Source organism: Protomyctophum parallelum (genome assembly GCF_964188405.1).
Source record: "Protomyctophum parallelum genome assembly, chromosome: 11".
Classification (NCBI taxonomy): domain Eukaryota; kingdom Metazoa; phylum Chordata; class Actinopteri; order Myctophiformes; family Myctophidae; genus Protomyctophum; species Protomyctophum parallelum.
The window spans coordinates 4,187,849-4,205,558 of NC_139707.1; the positions used below are offsets into that span (position 1 = coordinate 4,187,849).

Sequence of the window (17,710 nt, forward strand, 5' to 3'; positions counted from 1 at the left end):
ATCCCAGTTGCCCTGATTATCTTCCACAAAAACTGAAAACAGGCTGTTTTATTTTGACTTTCCACTAACCCGTCTGATTGAGGATTATATGGAGTGGTCCTTAATTGTTTTATTCATTTGTAGCAATTTGCACATTTCCTGAAAGACTTTTGATTCAAAATTGGCACCCTGGTCGCTGTGTAGACTGTAGAGTGCACGCGACACCTAATCTCAACACCCATTCCTCCACCAGTTTCTTGGCCACTGTCACAGCCTCTTGGTTAGGTATATGGCATAAAAGTCTGCCCATCTAGAAAGGTAGTCTGCTATACAACCATGATGTACTTACATCATGATGTTACCTCGTACCATGCAAGGGAAGGGCATTACATCTATGGCTATCCTTTCAAATGGACGGCCTGTTACAGAGCTCGTCATTGGTGCTCTAGGGGAATGGGGGTTACGCATTTATGTTACAGAGCTCGTCATTGGTGCTCTAGGGGAATGGGGGTTACGCATTTATGTCATCAAAAAAGGGGGTGGACAAAGTGGTAGCTGTCTGAAAATACACCAGTAACAACACTACACAAAAACATTCGTATTCATATCAGTGACCTCAACCTGTTAAGTTTCGTGGAAATATCCCTCAGTTTAAAATGTTGCCCTATTCACCCCCCATTAAAACTAATGGGGGCTAACATTGTGGTGGCCATATTGGACTTCGACCAAAAACTTGACCGGGTTGTCCATATACAGTAGGTTGTGATCCTACTGGGTCATAGATATTATTTCTGGTGGACAACCTTGTATGTTATGGCAAATGCAGCACACCCCCTTTGCACCCTGGGTATTTGTAGATTTTGATTATTTTTACAAAACATACATTAACCACTTCAGTCCTATATACATTTCAGCCATTTGAAAATAGACAAAAGCTCACAATTGTGAGCTAAAAACCTTGAGTACTTATTCCACCACTGATTGATGATAACTCGCAATAAGCTTATCTGGGTTCCTATTCTAAGCTGTCTAACATAATAACAATGACATCAAAAAATAAACAGATACAGAGACATGTCGTATATTGTGCTGAAATCATGCTTTATTAAATCATTAATGCATAGAACTCAAGGAGGAAGTTACATATTGGCAATGCTATATCAACATCAATTAAATCCAAGTGCAGGGCATACAATGAATGCAATTTTCATTTTTCTTTCGTTTCACAGCCGGTGGACTTGCTGTGGTGCACTGGCTTGGTGAAAACCCTGACTATAGCGAACAAGGTGAATTGACTAAAATCTACAAAAACACACTCAAAAAACACACAACACATTACCAAACTAGCCTCCGAGAGCTGGCACTGCTTCTGCAAAGAATAACTTGTATTGACTTTTTCTTTTTTCTTTCATTCTGTATTTGTGGACAGGGTGATGTTACTCTTGAAAAAGGGCAATCCAAGGGTCCTTTGCCAGAAACAGTGCACATTAAAATTATCGAAACCCCAGAGTGCAGGCCGCTTGCACTCCGAGCATGTCATCAAAATGGTGGTAATGACATAGTCAGTCCGAAACACAAGACCAGTTCCTGCTGCTTACATGAGGGTATTATGCAAACAGCACTCAGGGTCTTATGGTCGTGTTAATAATTCATATAGGAGAACTGTAATATTACACGCACTGAGGCGTGTGGATAATAGTCTTGTCTCAGATTCTTGTTTCAAACTTCAACAGGGAGCCTCTCTACCTGCTGAGGCAATCTTAAAAGACTTCAACAAATCGTTGAGGCACAGTGTTTTAGTTTCAGGTATAACAGGGTATTCGTTTCATGCAGAAACTTTCTCCTTTTTAACACTTTGTTTCATTTTAGTTTCAGTTAATATTGTCATAAATAACAATGCATACATTTCCCATAACCGTTTAAATTCGGCTATATACATTATGTACATGTCACAGAAAAATGGATCAAAAATCCTAAGTCATATTTATCCAATATGGCACATTTTATAACAACTTTAGACTTCAGTCTAGTTTGGCATAAATTAATGTCAAGTTTGGTATAAAAATAGTTCATATTTACAAGAACAGTAATCCAGATCTTTATCTAAGATCAGTAAAGATTAGGTTTTGCTAATTCAATAAATAAAAGTGGATCAGGGAATTGAGGGTAGAAATTAACTGAAATGTGGACGTTTTTATCCATGTTGCTGTTTTCTATTACATTTTTCTTTGTTTCTACATGGACCAAATGTGAACAGCAGCGGATTGGAATCCAAGCTGGTTGGACAGTTTTCGAAAGTGTTTTGCTCCAACATTAGCCTCCTTCACTCCAGACGTCCTGAAGTCACTGGTGTGACTGGTGCTGGTCCTCCCCACGCTCAGGAACCGGTCTGGATCAGTGCTCCTCTCCTTCTCCACTCATCTGCCTGTAGGACCACACACGCACGCACGACACAAAGCAAACCAACAGTTAGTTTCTACCGTCAAACCAACAAGAGACATAGAATCACTCTGCTATACTTTTGTTTTTTATCATTCACCATGATGCTGCTCAGCATAATCACGTACAATCAAAAGCTGGTTTTGATTGTACGTTAGTTACCGACAACTAGCGGTAACTTTTTACCTCAGAGACGAGGAGTGAGAAGAGATTTCCATCACTTTGCTGCTGCTGCTGCTGCTACTGGAGCTCATGGCAACCACTGACTCAGACATTTCCATCATTTTGCTGCTGCTGGCGCTCATGGCAGCCATTGACTCAGACATTTCCATCATTTTGCTGCTGCTGCTGCTGGCGCTCATGGCAGCCATTGACTCAGACGTCATCATGCTGCTAGTGGCTGACATGCTCTGGAGTGAAACCTCAGCAGTGTGAGTGCTGCTGCTGTAAGAGGCAGCTTCCACATGAGCGCCGGCTGAGTAATGTTCCTGCATCATTATGCTGCTGCTGTCAGCAGAAGCTCTCTGCGCCATAATACCCATTTTAGTTGGTTCTTCAACAAGGGCTGAGGATAGCAGACGAAAAGCACATGATTCATGAGTTATGGCTTAATTTGCATTAGCCCCAGTGGCGTGCGCAGACATTTAGAGGGGCAGGTGCTCAAGTGAAAAAAAAGGGCACCTTGTGCAGCGCGTGGAACCGGCCGGTTGCCTTAATAGTGTGAGATTTATAGACTTCTGGGCCTAATTAATATATTAGAAGCTTTTTTTTATCAAGAATATAGATTTTTTCTTCAAAAGGGCACATTGCCAAAAGGGCAGGGGTTGCTCTAGCACCCCCTAGTATCTATCTGTGCACGCCACTGATTAGCACCCACAAACGAGCTGTTGGGTGGTCGGTGACACCCACCGACCACCCAAGGCCTAATTAATGTTTAAGATGTCAAGCATAAACATTAAGCATTCATGTTTTATGTGAGCCAAGTTTCTCAGAGGAAAGAAAGCTTGTCAAAAGGGCCGTTCACACCAAGCACTATAACGACATCGTTCACCACCATTGTCTTTGTTATGGTTGTGGTGTGGAGTGTGGACTCCGCCACCCACTAGAGTTGGAATGATAACTTTATAGTGATAGTTACAATTATAGTGCTTGGTGTTAACAGTTTTAGTGAAGCCAATGACTATTATGTCATGAACATAATAGTGTTACTTAGTAATCTAAATAGCGATCCGGTTTGATATCAATAATAAAGCTTATCAGACGGAACATTACGCCAGAAGCGGTTGCTGGTTGGATTCCTTCTGACGGAACGTTCCGCCAGGAGCAGTACTATTGACATTGAAATTTATAACGACAAAATACGAACAAACATCATCTACATTATGACTTGCCGCCAATTACAATAATGCCTTCTTACCTTGTACAGCGGCAGGCGCCTTTTCCAAGGTTGGTGACATCACTCTCTTCGGTGATTTGATTGGCTCGGGGGACTTGGCTGTGGGGGACATCACTCTCTTGATTGGTGACATCGCCCGCTCCCCGTCCGATGGCGCCGGGGACGTGACCGTGGGAGGAGACTTCACTCTCTGTGGTGACTTGATTGGTTCTGGCGACTTGACTCTCGGGGGAGATTTGGGTTCGGGGGACTTGGCCTCCGGTGAAGTGATCCTTTCTGCGACCTTCTCCTTGGACTCTGACTTGCGTACGGTCAGAGTGAAGAAAGCCTCCTGGCTGCCCGCAGCGTTCTCCACCAGCAGCGAGTAGCTGCCTTCGTCCGCCTTCTCCACGACTGAGATCTCAAAGCTGGAGGTGTGTTCAGCGGAGACGATGTGGTGACGGAAAGAGGAGCCGATCGCAGAGCCTTCCCGCAGCCAGGTGATAGAAGGTGCCGGGTCTCCGGCGACGTCACACAAGAACTCGGCCATGTCTCCCTGATTCACGGTCAGAGACTGTGGTTTGCCCACGATCTTGGCGGCCACTTTCTTGCTTTCCGTTACCGTCTTTGTCCCTACAACGGTGGTGGTCTCCTCGACGGTAGTCTTGGATGATGAGACGTGATATACCTCCGTCCTGGTCATGTCGGGGTCGTGTGCAGACGGTGGCTCCTCGTCCCCACGGCGGAGTGTTGAGTAAGCGGCGTATTCCTCTCCGGCCACGTCCAGAGTGGCATAGTCGGAGCATTCTCCCCTGGCGTTCTTGCAGACCACGCGGTAGGTGCCAGCGTCCTCGCTCACACATTCAGTGATCTGGAGGGTCAAGACTCCACTCAGGTTGGTCATGCGGTACTTCCTGCCCTGCTGGATCTCCTTCCCGTTGTGGGACCACGTGATCTGTGGGTCGGGCTTGGCCTGGATGTTCAGGGTGAACTTGGTGTTGCAGCCGTAGGGCACGCGGTGTGAGCGCATCCTGATGGAGATGCGTGGAGCGTGGTCCAGGCTGAAGGGAGCCTGTGTCACCGTCTCCTTCCTCACCATGGACAACCTCTCTGTCCTCAGGACCTCTTTCCTCTCCTCGTACCTGGACATGAAGTCAACCTTGGGGTAGGTCACTTGATCAACTTTGGCAGCCTTCTCAGGGGCTGGCAGTTCAGCAGGCGGAAGCTTCTTGATTGGTTTAGCAATATATTCGGAGGCACGAGCGGTCAGGTAGTCGGACTGGACCTCCTCAGAGTACTGGGCGACGGCAGTGGTCTCCCTCTTGGAGACTCTGATCTTCTCCTCAAACTCCATGCGTTTCAGCTCACTCTTGTAGCCAGTCATTCTCTCTGCCATTTTGTGAGGGCGGAGCAACTCGTGATCCTCCTTCTCTTCGTACACCCTCTGCTTCTGGTTGGGAGGTCTGTAGGTGGTCTGCAAGTGGCGCTGGCGCAAATCGTGGTAGCTCGGGCCGGCCTCGAATTTAGACGGGATGCGGTAGGAGTCGTATCTGGCGGCGGCTTCTGCTCCCTCCTCCTCCTCGGCGTGGTAGACTCTCCTGGGAGACGTGGAGCGCAGGGCAGACAGCTCGAAGCGCACGGGGCTGAGGCTGGGTGGAGAGACGGAGTAGCCGAGTGCGAGTTCCTCCTCCAGTGCCAGCCTGTCCTCCTCGGTTTGCTTCATGGACAGATACTCCTTGACGGGCAACAGCAGCTCCTCGTCGCTGAAGTCGCCCAGAGACCTCCTTCTCATCCGGTAGTAGGCCTCTACCTCGGGCGAGGGAGTGCGCAGCCTTGCAGGCCTCACGGTCTCCAGGTCGTCCTGGGTCACGGCCGGGATGCGCCACCTGGGCTTGTACTGGTCGTTGATCCTCGTAGGCACCTCGTAGAACTGATCCCACCTGGACAGGCGGATGCGCTTCTGGCGCTTCTGCGTGATCTTGTCCATGGGCTCTGGGAACTCGTACTGGTCACGCACCGTCTTGTACCACTTCATGTCGGAGAAAGGCTTAAAGTGTTTGATCTCATTGTCCTCCAAAAGTACGGCCGGGTTGAAGTTGCGAGGAGCGGGAACGTCGTATGGCATGCGCAGCCTCTTCTCGTCTGCCCTCTTCTTCCTCTCTTCTTTCTCTTTCTGGATCTCAGCCTCGGTCTTGTCACCCTTCTTGGTTTCCACGGCGGGTTTGAACAAGGCGGCCGCTTCCCTGATGGCCATCACGGCAGCGGGGGGCAGAGGATCGATAGCGGTGCCACTCATAATCTGGTTCAGTCTCACCTTCTTGTCTAGTTTCTCCTTCTCAGCTGCCGCCTTCTTTTCCTTTATACTCACATACACCTTCTTCACGTGAGTGACACGCTCCACTTTTAGGGAGGCCTGGCAACTGGCGGATCCGGCAGAGTTGGTGGCAGTGACTCTGTATACGCCGGCGTCTTCAGCAAGAGTGTCTTTCACGTTCAGGATGAAGTAATCCAGGCCCTCGTGGACGATTTCGATATTTGGACCGAAGGCCAAGGGCATGCCATCCTTCTCCCACTTCAGGTCGGGGCGACCGGACACTCTGATCTCAAAGCGAATGTTCTGTCCCTCCTTGCATTCGACGTTGGCGAGCAGGCGTTTGAACATGGGCCTCAGTGTCGTGTCTGCCGGCGTGGGCCGAGGGTTAACGGTGAGGCGACACTTGCAGCTGTCGTCACCGTACTTGTTCTTGGCCACGACGCTGTACTCTGCGTCATCGTCTTTGTCCAGTTTGTTGATGATCAGCTGATAGAGACCCTTGTCGCTGATGAAGGTGTACTTCTTGTCATCGGCTCCAGGGACCATTTTCTGTCCGGACTTGTGCCAGGTGACACGGGGCTCTGGGTGCACGGTGAGCGTGACACCGAAGCGGAGGTTCTCTCCGATGTAGGCCGTGCGGTTGACAAGAGGCAGCGTGAACTCCGGTGGCTTCTGGAGCATTCTGGCGGTGTCGACACGGCGTTTCACCTTCTTCACCACGCGTGTCGTGAAGTAGTCGCGGTAAGACCTGACGCCGTTGACGAACACCTCGGCGTAGGCGCTGTCCTCTCCGTACTCGTTCACGATCTTGCACCTGTAGGTTCCGTCGTCCGCTCTGGTGACCTTGTTCACGGTGATTACAGCCTCGCCGTCCTCGTATAAGATCTCATACTTGTCGCCGGCCTCCAGCTGCCGGACGCCGCTGTACCACGTCACCTCGGTGCTGTTGTCGTAGTTCTCGACGTTGCAGGTCATCTTGAAGCTGTCTCCCTCGTTCACCACGCTGTGGCTGAGCTGGCCGGCGACGGGGCCGTGCTCAAACGTAGCAAACTTCACCTTGGCGACGAAGACTCCTCTCTGGGACCTGATGGAGCCGCTGCTGGCCACACGGGCCGCGGACACGACCGTGGCCCACTCCTTCTTGGCCATGGCCTGGTAGTATCTCTTGTGCCTGCCCGTCTGCATCGCCCTACCGCTGAGCTCCTCCGCCGGCTTCGTCAGCCAGGAGTGCTCCAGGGCCTCGGTGGCCTTCATGCGGTGCTTGCGCTCCTTGGTCATCAGGCGGTCGGTGAAGTCCAGCGCGTCGACGGTGACCTGCTTGAAGGACTCGTCGTCGTAGGTGTAGGCCGCGGTGGAGATGTTGTCGATCATCTGCTGGTTGGTCTCGGCGGTGAACGGGTTGATTCCGCTGATGAGCACGTAGGCGAGGACGCCCACGGACCACATGTCGGTCACGGTGCTGACCAGATCGCTCTGGTGGATCTCGGGAGCGGCGTACTCAGCAGTGGTGTACTGGATCTTCACCTGGTCTCCGGGAGTCAGGTGTTGGGCCTGGCCCAGCTCGATGATCTTCACGTTGGAGCTGGTTCTGGTGGTGTACACGATGTTCTCGGGTCTGATGTCGAAGTGGCCATAGCTCTGTTCGTGCAGGAACTCCAGAGCCGAGCACACCTGCCTTATGTAGTTGGCGATCTCGCGCTCGTTGAACTCAAAGTCCGGCGAGTTGAGGCGCTCGAAGATGTCGCTGCCGGAGATAAAGTCGAAGATCAACACCAGTTCCTCTGGGCTTTCGAAAGCGTAGTGGAGGAGGAGGAAGTTGGCGTGCTTGGCGAGATTTAAAGTGGCGACTTCTTTCTTGACGATGGCTTGATCGGCGCCCCTCACTTTGACAAATTTAGCCATGAAGGTCCTCTCTGAGCTGATTTCCACGCAGCGGTGGATAATACCAAACTGTCCTCTTCCCAGCTCCTCTGCAATGGAGAATCTGTCGTGGAGGTTCTTGGCGTCGTTGACCATGACCTTGCCCCTGGGGCCGGTGGACCCGGAGTCGTCGACCTCGCGGTCGTAAAGAAGCACTCTGGACTTGTCCTCCTTGGTCATGATGGGACCGCTGCTCTCGGACGGAGCGCTCTGGCCGAACTTGTTCTCGGCAATGACCCTGAACTGGTAGCCGGTGCCGCCGAACAGGCCGATGATGGTGTAGTGGCTATCTCGGGACTGGGCCACACGCTCCCACCTCTCTGCGGTGGTGGGGCACTTCTCGATGATGTAGCTGCTGACGCGGCTGCCACCATCGTTGGCCGGCTCCACCCAGCTGAGTGTGACCGAGTCCCTGGAAATGTCGCTGGCCTTGAGGCCGCGCGGCGGGTCGGGCACGTCCGCCACGTCCAGCTCCACCGTCTGCTGGTCGATGCCGAAGCGGTTCTTGGCGCAGACGATGTAGAAGCCGGCGTCCTTCTTCTCCACGCCGTTGGGGAACACCAGCGAGGTGAAGGAGCGGGTGACGATGACCTGGTAGTAGCCGTTGCTGTCGATCAGGTCCTGGCCCTTCTGCCAGGTGATCACCGGGTCGGGTTTGCCCGTGAAGGGAATCTTGATGTTGACCATCTCGCCGCGCAGGGCGGGGATGGCTTCCTTGTCCTTCAGGTTCTTAGGCAGGTTGATCTTGGCCGGGACTGGAAAAACAAATATATATTAGTTTTTTCATTTGTGAAACGTTAAAATGACACAGTTACGTAACTACCGTCAATATAGTTGGACTGTAAATGTCAAAGGGAACTTTTAGCTGTAACTGTAAATTGTGCGACCGGATACGTCATACTATTAAGTAGACTTTTGTAGGTGTCTGTGAACTTACCCTCGACGTCCAGAGAGATGGTGGCGCAGATGGAGCCTCCCTGGTTGGTGGCTCTGATCTGGTAGATGGTGGAGTCGTCCTCGTCGGCCTCGGTGATGACCAGCTGGTGGTAGCCTCCCTTGAACTCCTGGATCTTGAGCTTCTTCCCATCCGACTGGATCTCCTTTCCTCGTCGGAACCACTTGATGACGGGCTTGGGCTGCCCGATGATCTTGCACACCAGCGTGGCGTTGCTCTTGTACTTGACGCTCTGGTTCCTCAGCTCCTCCTTGAAGGCGGGCGCTCGCACGTCCACCGCGTTGGCGGGCACCATGGGCGCCGTCTCCTCACTGTAGTCGCTCTCTCCGCCCAGGTTCTCGCACTTGACGCGGAACACGTACTCCGAGCCCTCGGTGAGGCGCTTGACGGAGAACACGGTCTGCTTGATCTCGTCCGTGGTCACGGGCGTCCATTCGCCATTCTTCTCCTTCTTCTCCACGCAGTAGCTCTTGATCTTGGAACCGCCGTCTCTGAGGGGAGGCTTCCAGGCGAGCACGCACGAGACCTTGGTGATGCCGGAGACCACGGGAGACAGGGGCGGCGATGGTTTGTCTGTGGAAAGGAGCAACATGTTAGACACAATTAGACTCCTCAATTTAGCTGTACCCACTGAGGGTATATAGACCAGACCTTTCATGTCGAGACCCAAAAAAGAGCTTAGACATTCGCCCCGAGACTCAAACTAGTGAAAATAGCAGATCTAGAGGCACGCAACGTGGCACAAAGCGACGCGTTGTGTGCTTGTAGATCTGATATTTTCACTACTTCATTATTATTATTTTATTCATGGAATTTCATAGATTTATCTATATATCACACTAATGCCCTCTAAAATGTATTGCATATTATTGTATAATAATACCAGATTTAGCAAAACAACATACCCATTTGACTCTTGATGAGGATGGGCGCGGCCAGCTCCAGCGGCTCGCTGTTGCCGTAGCGGTTCTGGGCGGAGATGCGGAAGTAGTAGCCGGCGCTGTCGATCAGGTTGGGCACGCGGCACGAGGTGCCATTGATGGAGGACGACACCAGCTCCCAGTCGTTGCCCTCCTTGTCCTCACGCTTCTCCACGATGTAGTTGGTGATCATGGAGCCGCCGTCGTCGGTGGGGGCCTTCCAGCTGATGATCACCGAGTTCTTGAGCAGCGCGTCCAGAGTGATGGGTCCCACGGGGATGTCGGGTTTGTCTGGAAGACACACGCGCACGGTGAGCGGGGTCAGCACTTCTCCAAACGTATGTATAGCGTCGCAGTCGAGCGGAAAACTCGTATGTCCACATTTCAATACATATTTAACGAATGACAAGTTACTAACTAATAACTACATTGGATCCACTGGAACACAGTTTAATGAATGAAAAACACGCCAACAAGAGTACGATTCTGAAACGAAAAAAAAAAAACAATCATACCTGTGATTTCAACGTTGAAGGCAGTATCGGCGCGGCCGAAGTGGTTGTGCAGCCTGACCCTGTACTTCCCGCCGTGGACTCGGCGCTGGGCGTTCTTGATGATCAAGTGCGTGTAGTGCTCCGTGGACTCGATGGTGATGTCCTCCGTGTTCTCCAGCGTCTTGGAGCCCTGAAGCCACATGATCTTGGGCTCCGGGCGGCCGATGTAGACACAGTGGATCCTGAGGGTGCTGCCCAGCGCGGCGTGGTAGGTGTCCTTCAGCGGGTAGTCGGGGTGGAAGCGGGCGGACGCCTCCAGCACCAGGAGGCCGGTGGTCTCGCACTCGCCGGCGTCGTTGACCGCCTTGCAGGTGTACTCGCCCTCGTCCCTCTGCTGGTCCGTGGTGATGGACAGCGAGAGGTTGCGTCCGTCCGAGCTCATCTCGTACTTGCGGGACTCGAGCACCTCCTTGCCGCCGTGGTACCACCTGATGACCGGCAGGGGTCTGCCGATGATCTGGCACTTCATGACGGCCGGCTGGCCGAACTTGGCGGTCACCTCGTCCATTTCCTTCCTCAGGCCTGGCGCGCTTTCGGCTGTAACCATCACAAGTCAGGCGTACGTTACTAACGGAGCCCTTTTATCACATTGCTAATTATTCAACAACTTCAGCTTTTCTATAATCTCTGTTGTTTAGCTGCTAGTTACAATTCTATTAACGTACCAAGTCACTTGTGTATAAAACAGCATTTGACCTCTATACTGCTTACTTATTAAATAGCCTGTAATGATGACAATTCTCAAACAATTCACTTTCTGTCTGCCGGTTCTGTCTGCCAGAACATGACAGTTGACTCACCACTCAGTTTGGTCTTGATGCACGTGGCGGTTCTGCGTGGTCTGCTGATTCCAGTCTCGTTCTCAGCGAACACTCTGAACTCGTACTCGGTGGCCTCGGACAGACCTGGCACCGTGAACTCCTTCTCCTTGGTCCTGATCTTGTTGCATTTATTCCAGGTGCTCGCGACGGACTTCCTGAACTCCACCAGGTAGCCCAGGACCGGCTTGCCTCCGTCGCACTGGGGAGCCCCCCATTTGATCTTGATGTAGTTCCTGTCCACAGTCACCGTGTCGATCTCGCCCGGCTGGCTTGGCTTGTCTAGAAGAGAGATAATAATACACAGTGAGCTTGTAGATCTGCCATTTTTTATGTGTGCCGCCGGCGTGCAACCGAGTATATATCAGGTTTTAGACAGGTCAGTTTGATGCGAAACATCATCGTATCATCCAGCATCTTATGATAAAATCCCCGTCACAGTATGTTTCACAGTCCAACGGCATCAAACTCACCGAATGGATCTTTGCAGATGACAGCGTCGGACAAAGGTCCGGCCTCGGCCTCTCCAATGGCGTTTACGGCGACAACGCGGAACTGGTACTCTGCGTCGGGTGTGAGTTTAGGCACGGTGAACATGGTGGAGGTCACCTTTTTCTGGTGGCGAGAATAGGTCTCGACCGAGACCTCCTTGTACTCCACAAAGTAGCCGGTGATGGCGGAGCCGCCGTCGTCCTTGGGTCGGGACCAGGACAGGGCCACGGAACTCTTGGTGACGTCCATGATCTCCGGTGGAGTGTTCGAAGGCTCCGGTACACCTGTTTTCAATCACAACATGGTCAATATTGTGGAAGATGTTTTGTACTTGTTGGCCATCTGTAAATGCAAGCTGTGTTCTGTGAGTGCATGAATGGTTAAAATGTAACATAAATGTGTAGAGACATAGACGACGGTATATCGATTGTACTCACAGATGGGAGCCTTGGCGACCACCGGCTCCTCGGACTTCAGAGAGGCGCTGATGCCGAAGGCGTTCTCTGCGGTGACCTTGAAATGGTACTTGGATCCTTCCCTGAAGCCCTTGACCAGCAGATGTGTGTCGGTGACCCTGGAGTCCACCGTGTACCAGGCGTTCCTGGTCGCCTCTCGTCTCTCCACGATGTATCCCAGGATGTCCGAGCCGCCGTCATCCACGGGCGTCTTCCAGGACAACTTGACCGAGTTGGCCTGGATCTCCGTGAACGCCAGAGGGCCCTCGGGCGCGCTGGGGCGGCCGATGACGTTGACCTTGATCTGGGCCTTCTTCTTGCCCACCTTGTTCTCCAGGAAGAGGCTGTAGGTGCCAGAGTCTCCCCTCTCGGCTCCCTTGATGATCAGCTCGCTACCGTCATCCGTGTTGGCAATCATGGCCAGGTCGGAGACGGCACCGCTGTCCTTAGACCAAGTGCACGTCGGAGCGGGTTTACCCTTGATGGGCAGAGAGAGTCTGACGACTCCTCCCTGTCTCACCACGTAAACCGTCTTGTATTTCAATTCCAGTTCGTAGTCAGGAGATTCTAGTCAGGAGAAGAAAAAAAGTGATGGTTAGAGGACTGGCTAAAGATTGATTGGAATGCTAGTAATCTAGGGATTTAAGCTTTTTGCAAGTCACTCTGGCTCTATATTTGTATTTGTGTACAGTAGTTCATAGTAATAGACTACCGTATGCTGTGCATCCTTACCAAGCATCTCCGTGATTTTGACCGTTCCGGGAACTTCTGCGGGCTCTCCTGAGCCGCCGGCGTTGCAGGCCATCACGCGGAACTTGAACTCCTGTCCCTGTGGCATCTTGGTCAGGGTGTACTCGCAGATCAGAGAAGGCGTGGTGTTGCACTTGAGCCATGCGTTGGTGTCCACCTTCTGCATCTCGATCAGATAGCCGTCCACCCTGGCATCACCCTCGTCGTCTGGAGGGCTCCAGGCCAGGGACACAGACTCCATGGTGGTCGCTGTGACCCTGGGGTTCTGGGGACAGCCAGGGGGATCCACGGGGTCTGTGGCGACCGCCGGCTTGGACAGCAGGCTGGGCTTGCTCAGTCCTCGGGCGTTGATGGCGGTGACCCTGTGCTCGTACTCCAGACCCTCGATCAGGTCGGTGGACCTGTAGCGGGTCATGGTGACCGGGTTCTTGTTGGCCCGCACCCATCTCTCCGAGCGCACTTCTTTGCGCTCGATGATGTATCCGGACACCTCCAGGCCGCCGTTCTCCTCCGGTGGATTCCACGCCACCGTCATGCCGTCGCGGGACGTGTCGAAGACCGTGGGTCTGCCGGGAGGTCCGGGAACGCCTGAGGGGGAGGACATTTGGAGCGTTTAGTGAGACAGAATGGCAGCTCTCCGTTATTTTCTGTTATTTTTTCACCTTAACATCATCATTGATGTTCATTGTTTAACTACCAAAAGTAGAAAGTACTCATTGTGCAGAATGTCCCATTTCACAAGTTTTCAAATGTATAAAATGCATACGAATCTTTTGAAAATAGCAGAATCTACAGTACAAGCTTATAGATCGGGCTATTTTTAAATGGCCGGCCGACATTTATATTACATTACTATTTTCATAGTCACTTTCACACCAGCGGGAGCTTACCGTATTGGCTCTTGGCCATTATGACCTCGGACTGCAGGAACTCTCCGGTGCCGTAGCGGTTGATGGCGGCGGCACGGAACACATACTCGTTCCGCTCGGTCAGGTTGACGAAGCGGAAGGTGGGCCGGCTGACGGAGTCGCTGACGGGCACCCAGCCGGGGCGGTGGGCATCGCGCTGCTCCACAGCGTAGCCGCTGACCGGGGCGCCGCCGTCCCTGAGCGGGGGGTCCCAGCTGCACGTGATGGAGGTGGCGTCCACCTCGTCGAAACGGACCGGTCCCTTAGGCTCGTCTGGCTTGGCTGGAAGGAAGGTTCGGAAATGAAAGACGTTAGGGTTTTATGTCGTGGATTATCGTATAAGAGCCACATTGGTTAAATATTGTTTTTAAACAACACACATTGATTTATGAAAGAATTAAAAAAATAAAAATGGACTTCCTCCCGACAGCAACTATAATGTATATACAGTTAAATACATTATTATTATTTTACACATACTTATTCATATACTGTGACACCTTAAAACTCAACTCAAAACATGTTTATCTCATCTATTATAACTTATAAGTGACTTCTTACACAGCGCGACGACTTTCATGACCTCCTTGACGACGCCCACAACGTTCTTGACCTCCAGCGTGTACTCTCCGCTGTCGTTGATGTTGGTGTCCGAAATGCTGATCTTGGAGAAGGTCTTGGTGCTGGTGATCTTCACGCGCTCCGTCACCTTCAGCTTCTTGCCGGAGAAGTACCAGGCGCAGGCGGGCGGTGGCCTGCCCACGATGGGCAGCTCCAGCTCGAAGGTCTTACCGGCCAGAACGTTCACCTCCTTCTTGGGAATGCTGCTGAGGTCCACCACTGGCATCACTGGAACACACACACACACGCATAGATTAGACAATATGCAAAGGATTCTACTCGCAACAACTACGTGAGGCCTCAACTAGGGCTGTTACGATTACACATTTACGTTTTTAACACATTTTTGGCGTCGGAAAAATTTGAAGATTATGAATATAAATGACATTTATGTTTGCCTCATATATATTTTTGGACTAATGCATATCAAAACTGCTGAGCAAATCCCGGGGCGTTAAAAAACGTACCTCTCTGTTCGTTGACCGTGACGGCAGAGACCATCTCTCTGGGCTCGCTGGGCCCCTTGCTGTTGACGGCAAAGACTCTGAACATGTACTGCTCGTTCTCGCCCAGCTTCTCCAGCGTGTACTCGAAGTCGGTCATCTTCAGCGTGGCCACCTTCATCCACTTGTCGGTGCCGACGCGGCACGCCTCGACCACGTAGGCCTGGATCCTGCTGCCGCCGTCGTGCTCGGGCTTCGCCCAGGCGAGGGTGACCGAGTTCTTGGTCACGTCGATCATCTCCAGCCTCTGCGGCTGCAGGGGCACCTCGCACACCAGGATGGCCTCGGGCGTCTCGCAGGGCTCGCCCACGCCGTAGATGTTCTCGGGCAGCACCCTGAAGTAGTAGAGCATGCCCTCCATCAGGCCGTCGATCTTGTAGGACGTCTTGCCGCAGCGGGGCGTGACCGTCTTGTACGCACGCATGGACGCCTCGCGCCGCTCAATGATGAAGTTGTTGACGGGCGCGCCGCCGTCCACGGTGGGAGCGTCCCAGGCGATGGTGACCGACTCCTTGGTCAGCTCCTTGATCTGGATGGGTCCGGTCGGGCCGGGGGTGTCTAAAGTTAAATGGGAAGGATGATTCTAGTTAGTTAAAATATTTTAAAGTTCCATCGCATTATAGTTTGTTGAAAAATATTTATTTATTTATTTTTACATTTGTTTTGATCAATGAGTTATGACGACAGACAGACAGACAGCGACGTGAAACTCACCATAGATTTTCACCATGATGCCGACCTCCTGCTTGCCGGCGGAGTTCTCGGCCACCAGCGTGTACTTGCCGGCGTCGTAGCGGTGCACCTTGTCGATGATGAGCTGCGTGGCGGCGTTGGTGACCTCGATGAAGCCGCGCGCGTTCAGGTCCACGTCGGGCTTGCTCCAGGTGATGGTGGGAGCGGGGCGTCCGCTGACCGCCACGGACAGACGCAGCGAGCCGCCGGCCCGGAGGCAGATGGTCTTCTTCAGGTCGTCGTGGAGCTCAAAGTCGGGAAGTTCTGTAGGAAAAAAATGGGAAAAAAAGGCAGATTAAGGCTGGGAAATTAACCAAAAGATATACTGACTTAAATCTTGCTCATGTAGATCAGGGGTGTCGAGAGGGCCGCCCACTATAGTTCCACACTCACTCCAGAGGACCACATTGCATAATATACTGATATCAAAAACAGCAGATCCTCAAGCTCGAAACCTGTCTAGCAGAGCTACAAGCTCGAAACATGTCGCACTGTGATGTGTTTTGAGCTTGTAGATTAGCTTTTTTTCTTTGGTACTATATTTGAATTGAAATCCCGAAAAAGTAACATGTTTATTACATTTCAAATGGTTGAGAATCACTCATGGCATTAGTAATAACAATAGACGACGAAGCCTTACCGATCCTCTCCATCGGCTCCACCTCGGCAGTCGGGTCGCTGAAGTCTCCGGTTCCGTTGGCGTTGACCGCGGCTACCTGGAAGTAGTACTTCTTCCCTGCCGTCAGGCCGGCCACCGTGTGCTCGGCGTTCTTCAGCATCTTGTCGTGGCAAGGGGTCCACACCTCCTCGTCCTCCTCGGCGATGCCGGCCTCCTGCATCTCCAGCATGTAGCCCAGGATCTCAGCGCCCCCGTCCTCCACGGGACGGGACCACGCCAGGCTGATGCTGTCGGCGTGAGTGTCGGTGACGCGAGGGATGGAAGGTTCGTACGGGACGCCTGGCGGGGGGAGATGGGACGATCGATGTTAATATTAGAATGATATTCTTGATATCGATGTTATCAATGGTAGTACTGTTATTAGTACCATGTATGTATGATGCCATTATCAATGTTAACGTTAGTCCGATTCATTAATTGCATAGTCAAATCGACAATACGAACACACATAGAAAGAGTTGTTTTTTTTGCGAGTAGACTTACATGTTGGAACTCTGCAGATGACGTAGGCAGAGATCTCGCTGGCCTCGCTGTCTCCGGCCTTGTTCTCGGCCGTCACTCTGAACTGGTAGGTGTTGCCCTCGGTGAGGCCGGCCACCTTCAGCATGGTTTCCACCAGGGCTCCGTCCCTGTTGACCTTCACCCAGCGGGAGCTCTTCTTCTCGCGCCTCTCCACCAGGTAGTGGATGATCGGGCTGCCTCCGTCGCTCTCACACTTCAGCCACTCGAGGGTGACGAAGTCGGCTCCCGACGACAGGATCTCGGCGGTGCCGGGCTGAGATGGGACGGCTAGAAAAGGAGGCACGAAGGGACATCCGGAGGTTAATTCACTAAACAGTTAATGTCACTTTTGTAATTTTGGTTTTTCAATTTAGAGATGACATATTCATCTAATCCTCTTTAGGTTTATCTTTTGAGGAAAAAGTTAAGTATAACTTACTGAACATGTTTCTGGCCACCATGAGGTCAGACTGGGCGTAGACTCCAGAGCCGTACTTGTTCACTCCACGGACTCTGAACAGGTACTCCGTGTTCTTGAACAGGCGCGTGATGTTGACCGTGTTCTCCTTGCACTCGTCGTCCATGACCACCCAGTTGAGGCGGTTGGTGTCTCTCCTCTCCACGATGTAGTGGCTGACGGCGTCGCCGCCGTTCTCCAGCGGGGCCTTCCAGCTCAGCGTGCACGAGTCCTCCGTGACCTTGCTGATCTCGATCGCACCCTCGATGACTCCGGGAGTGTCTGAGAAGAGAGAACAACACTCGTTAGAATAAATAAATGAGCCCCAGTATTCAATT

The 17,710-nt window shown here is 52.0% G+C and overlaps 1 protein-coding gene across 3 annotated transcripts in view; it reads right to left on the bottom strand.

The window, feature by feature from the left end:
• Nucleotides 1-1,059: 1,059 nt before the first annotated feature.
• ttn.1 (titin, tandem duplicate 1) overlaps nt 1,060-17,710 on the bottom strand; it is a 166,829-nt gene continuing 150,178 nt past the window's right edge. For all 3 annotated transcript variants that reach the window (XM_083777357.1, XM_083777356.1, XM_083777358.1), the window contains 17 exons: nt 17,355-17,654; nt 16,898-17,203; nt 16,376-16,693; nt 15,718-15,999; nt 14,968-15,561; nt 14,441-14,728; nt 13,862-14,161; nt 12,954-13,559; nt 12,204-12,788; nt 11,748-12,050; nt 11,257-11,556; nt 10,418-10,993; nt 9,888-10,193; nt 8,965-9,555; nt 3,836-8,782; nt 2,605-2,983; nt 1,060-2,404 (listed from right to left, as the gene is read on the bottom strand). In XM_083777357.1, the coding sequence (XP_083633483.1) occupies nt 2,374-2,404; nt 2,605-2,983; nt 3,836-8,782; nt 8,965-9,555; nt 9,888-10,193; nt 10,418-10,993; nt 11,257-11,556; nt 11,748-12,050; nt 12,204-12,788; nt 12,954-13,559; nt 13,862-14,161; nt 14,441-14,728; nt 14,968-15,561; nt 15,718-15,999; nt 16,376-16,693; nt 16,898-17,203; nt 17,355-17,654 (11,012 nt within the window). In that variant the 3' untranslated portion in view covers nt 1,060-2,373. The remainder of the gene's footprint in view (nt 2,405-2,604; nt 2,984-3,835; nt 8,783-8,964; nt 9,556-9,887; nt 10,194-10,417; nt 10,994-11,256; nt 11,557-11,747; nt 12,051-12,203; nt 12,789-12,953; nt 13,560-13,861; nt 14,162-14,440; nt 14,729-14,967; nt 15,562-15,717; nt 16,000-16,375; nt 16,694-16,897; nt 17,204-17,354; nt 17,655-17,710) is intronic.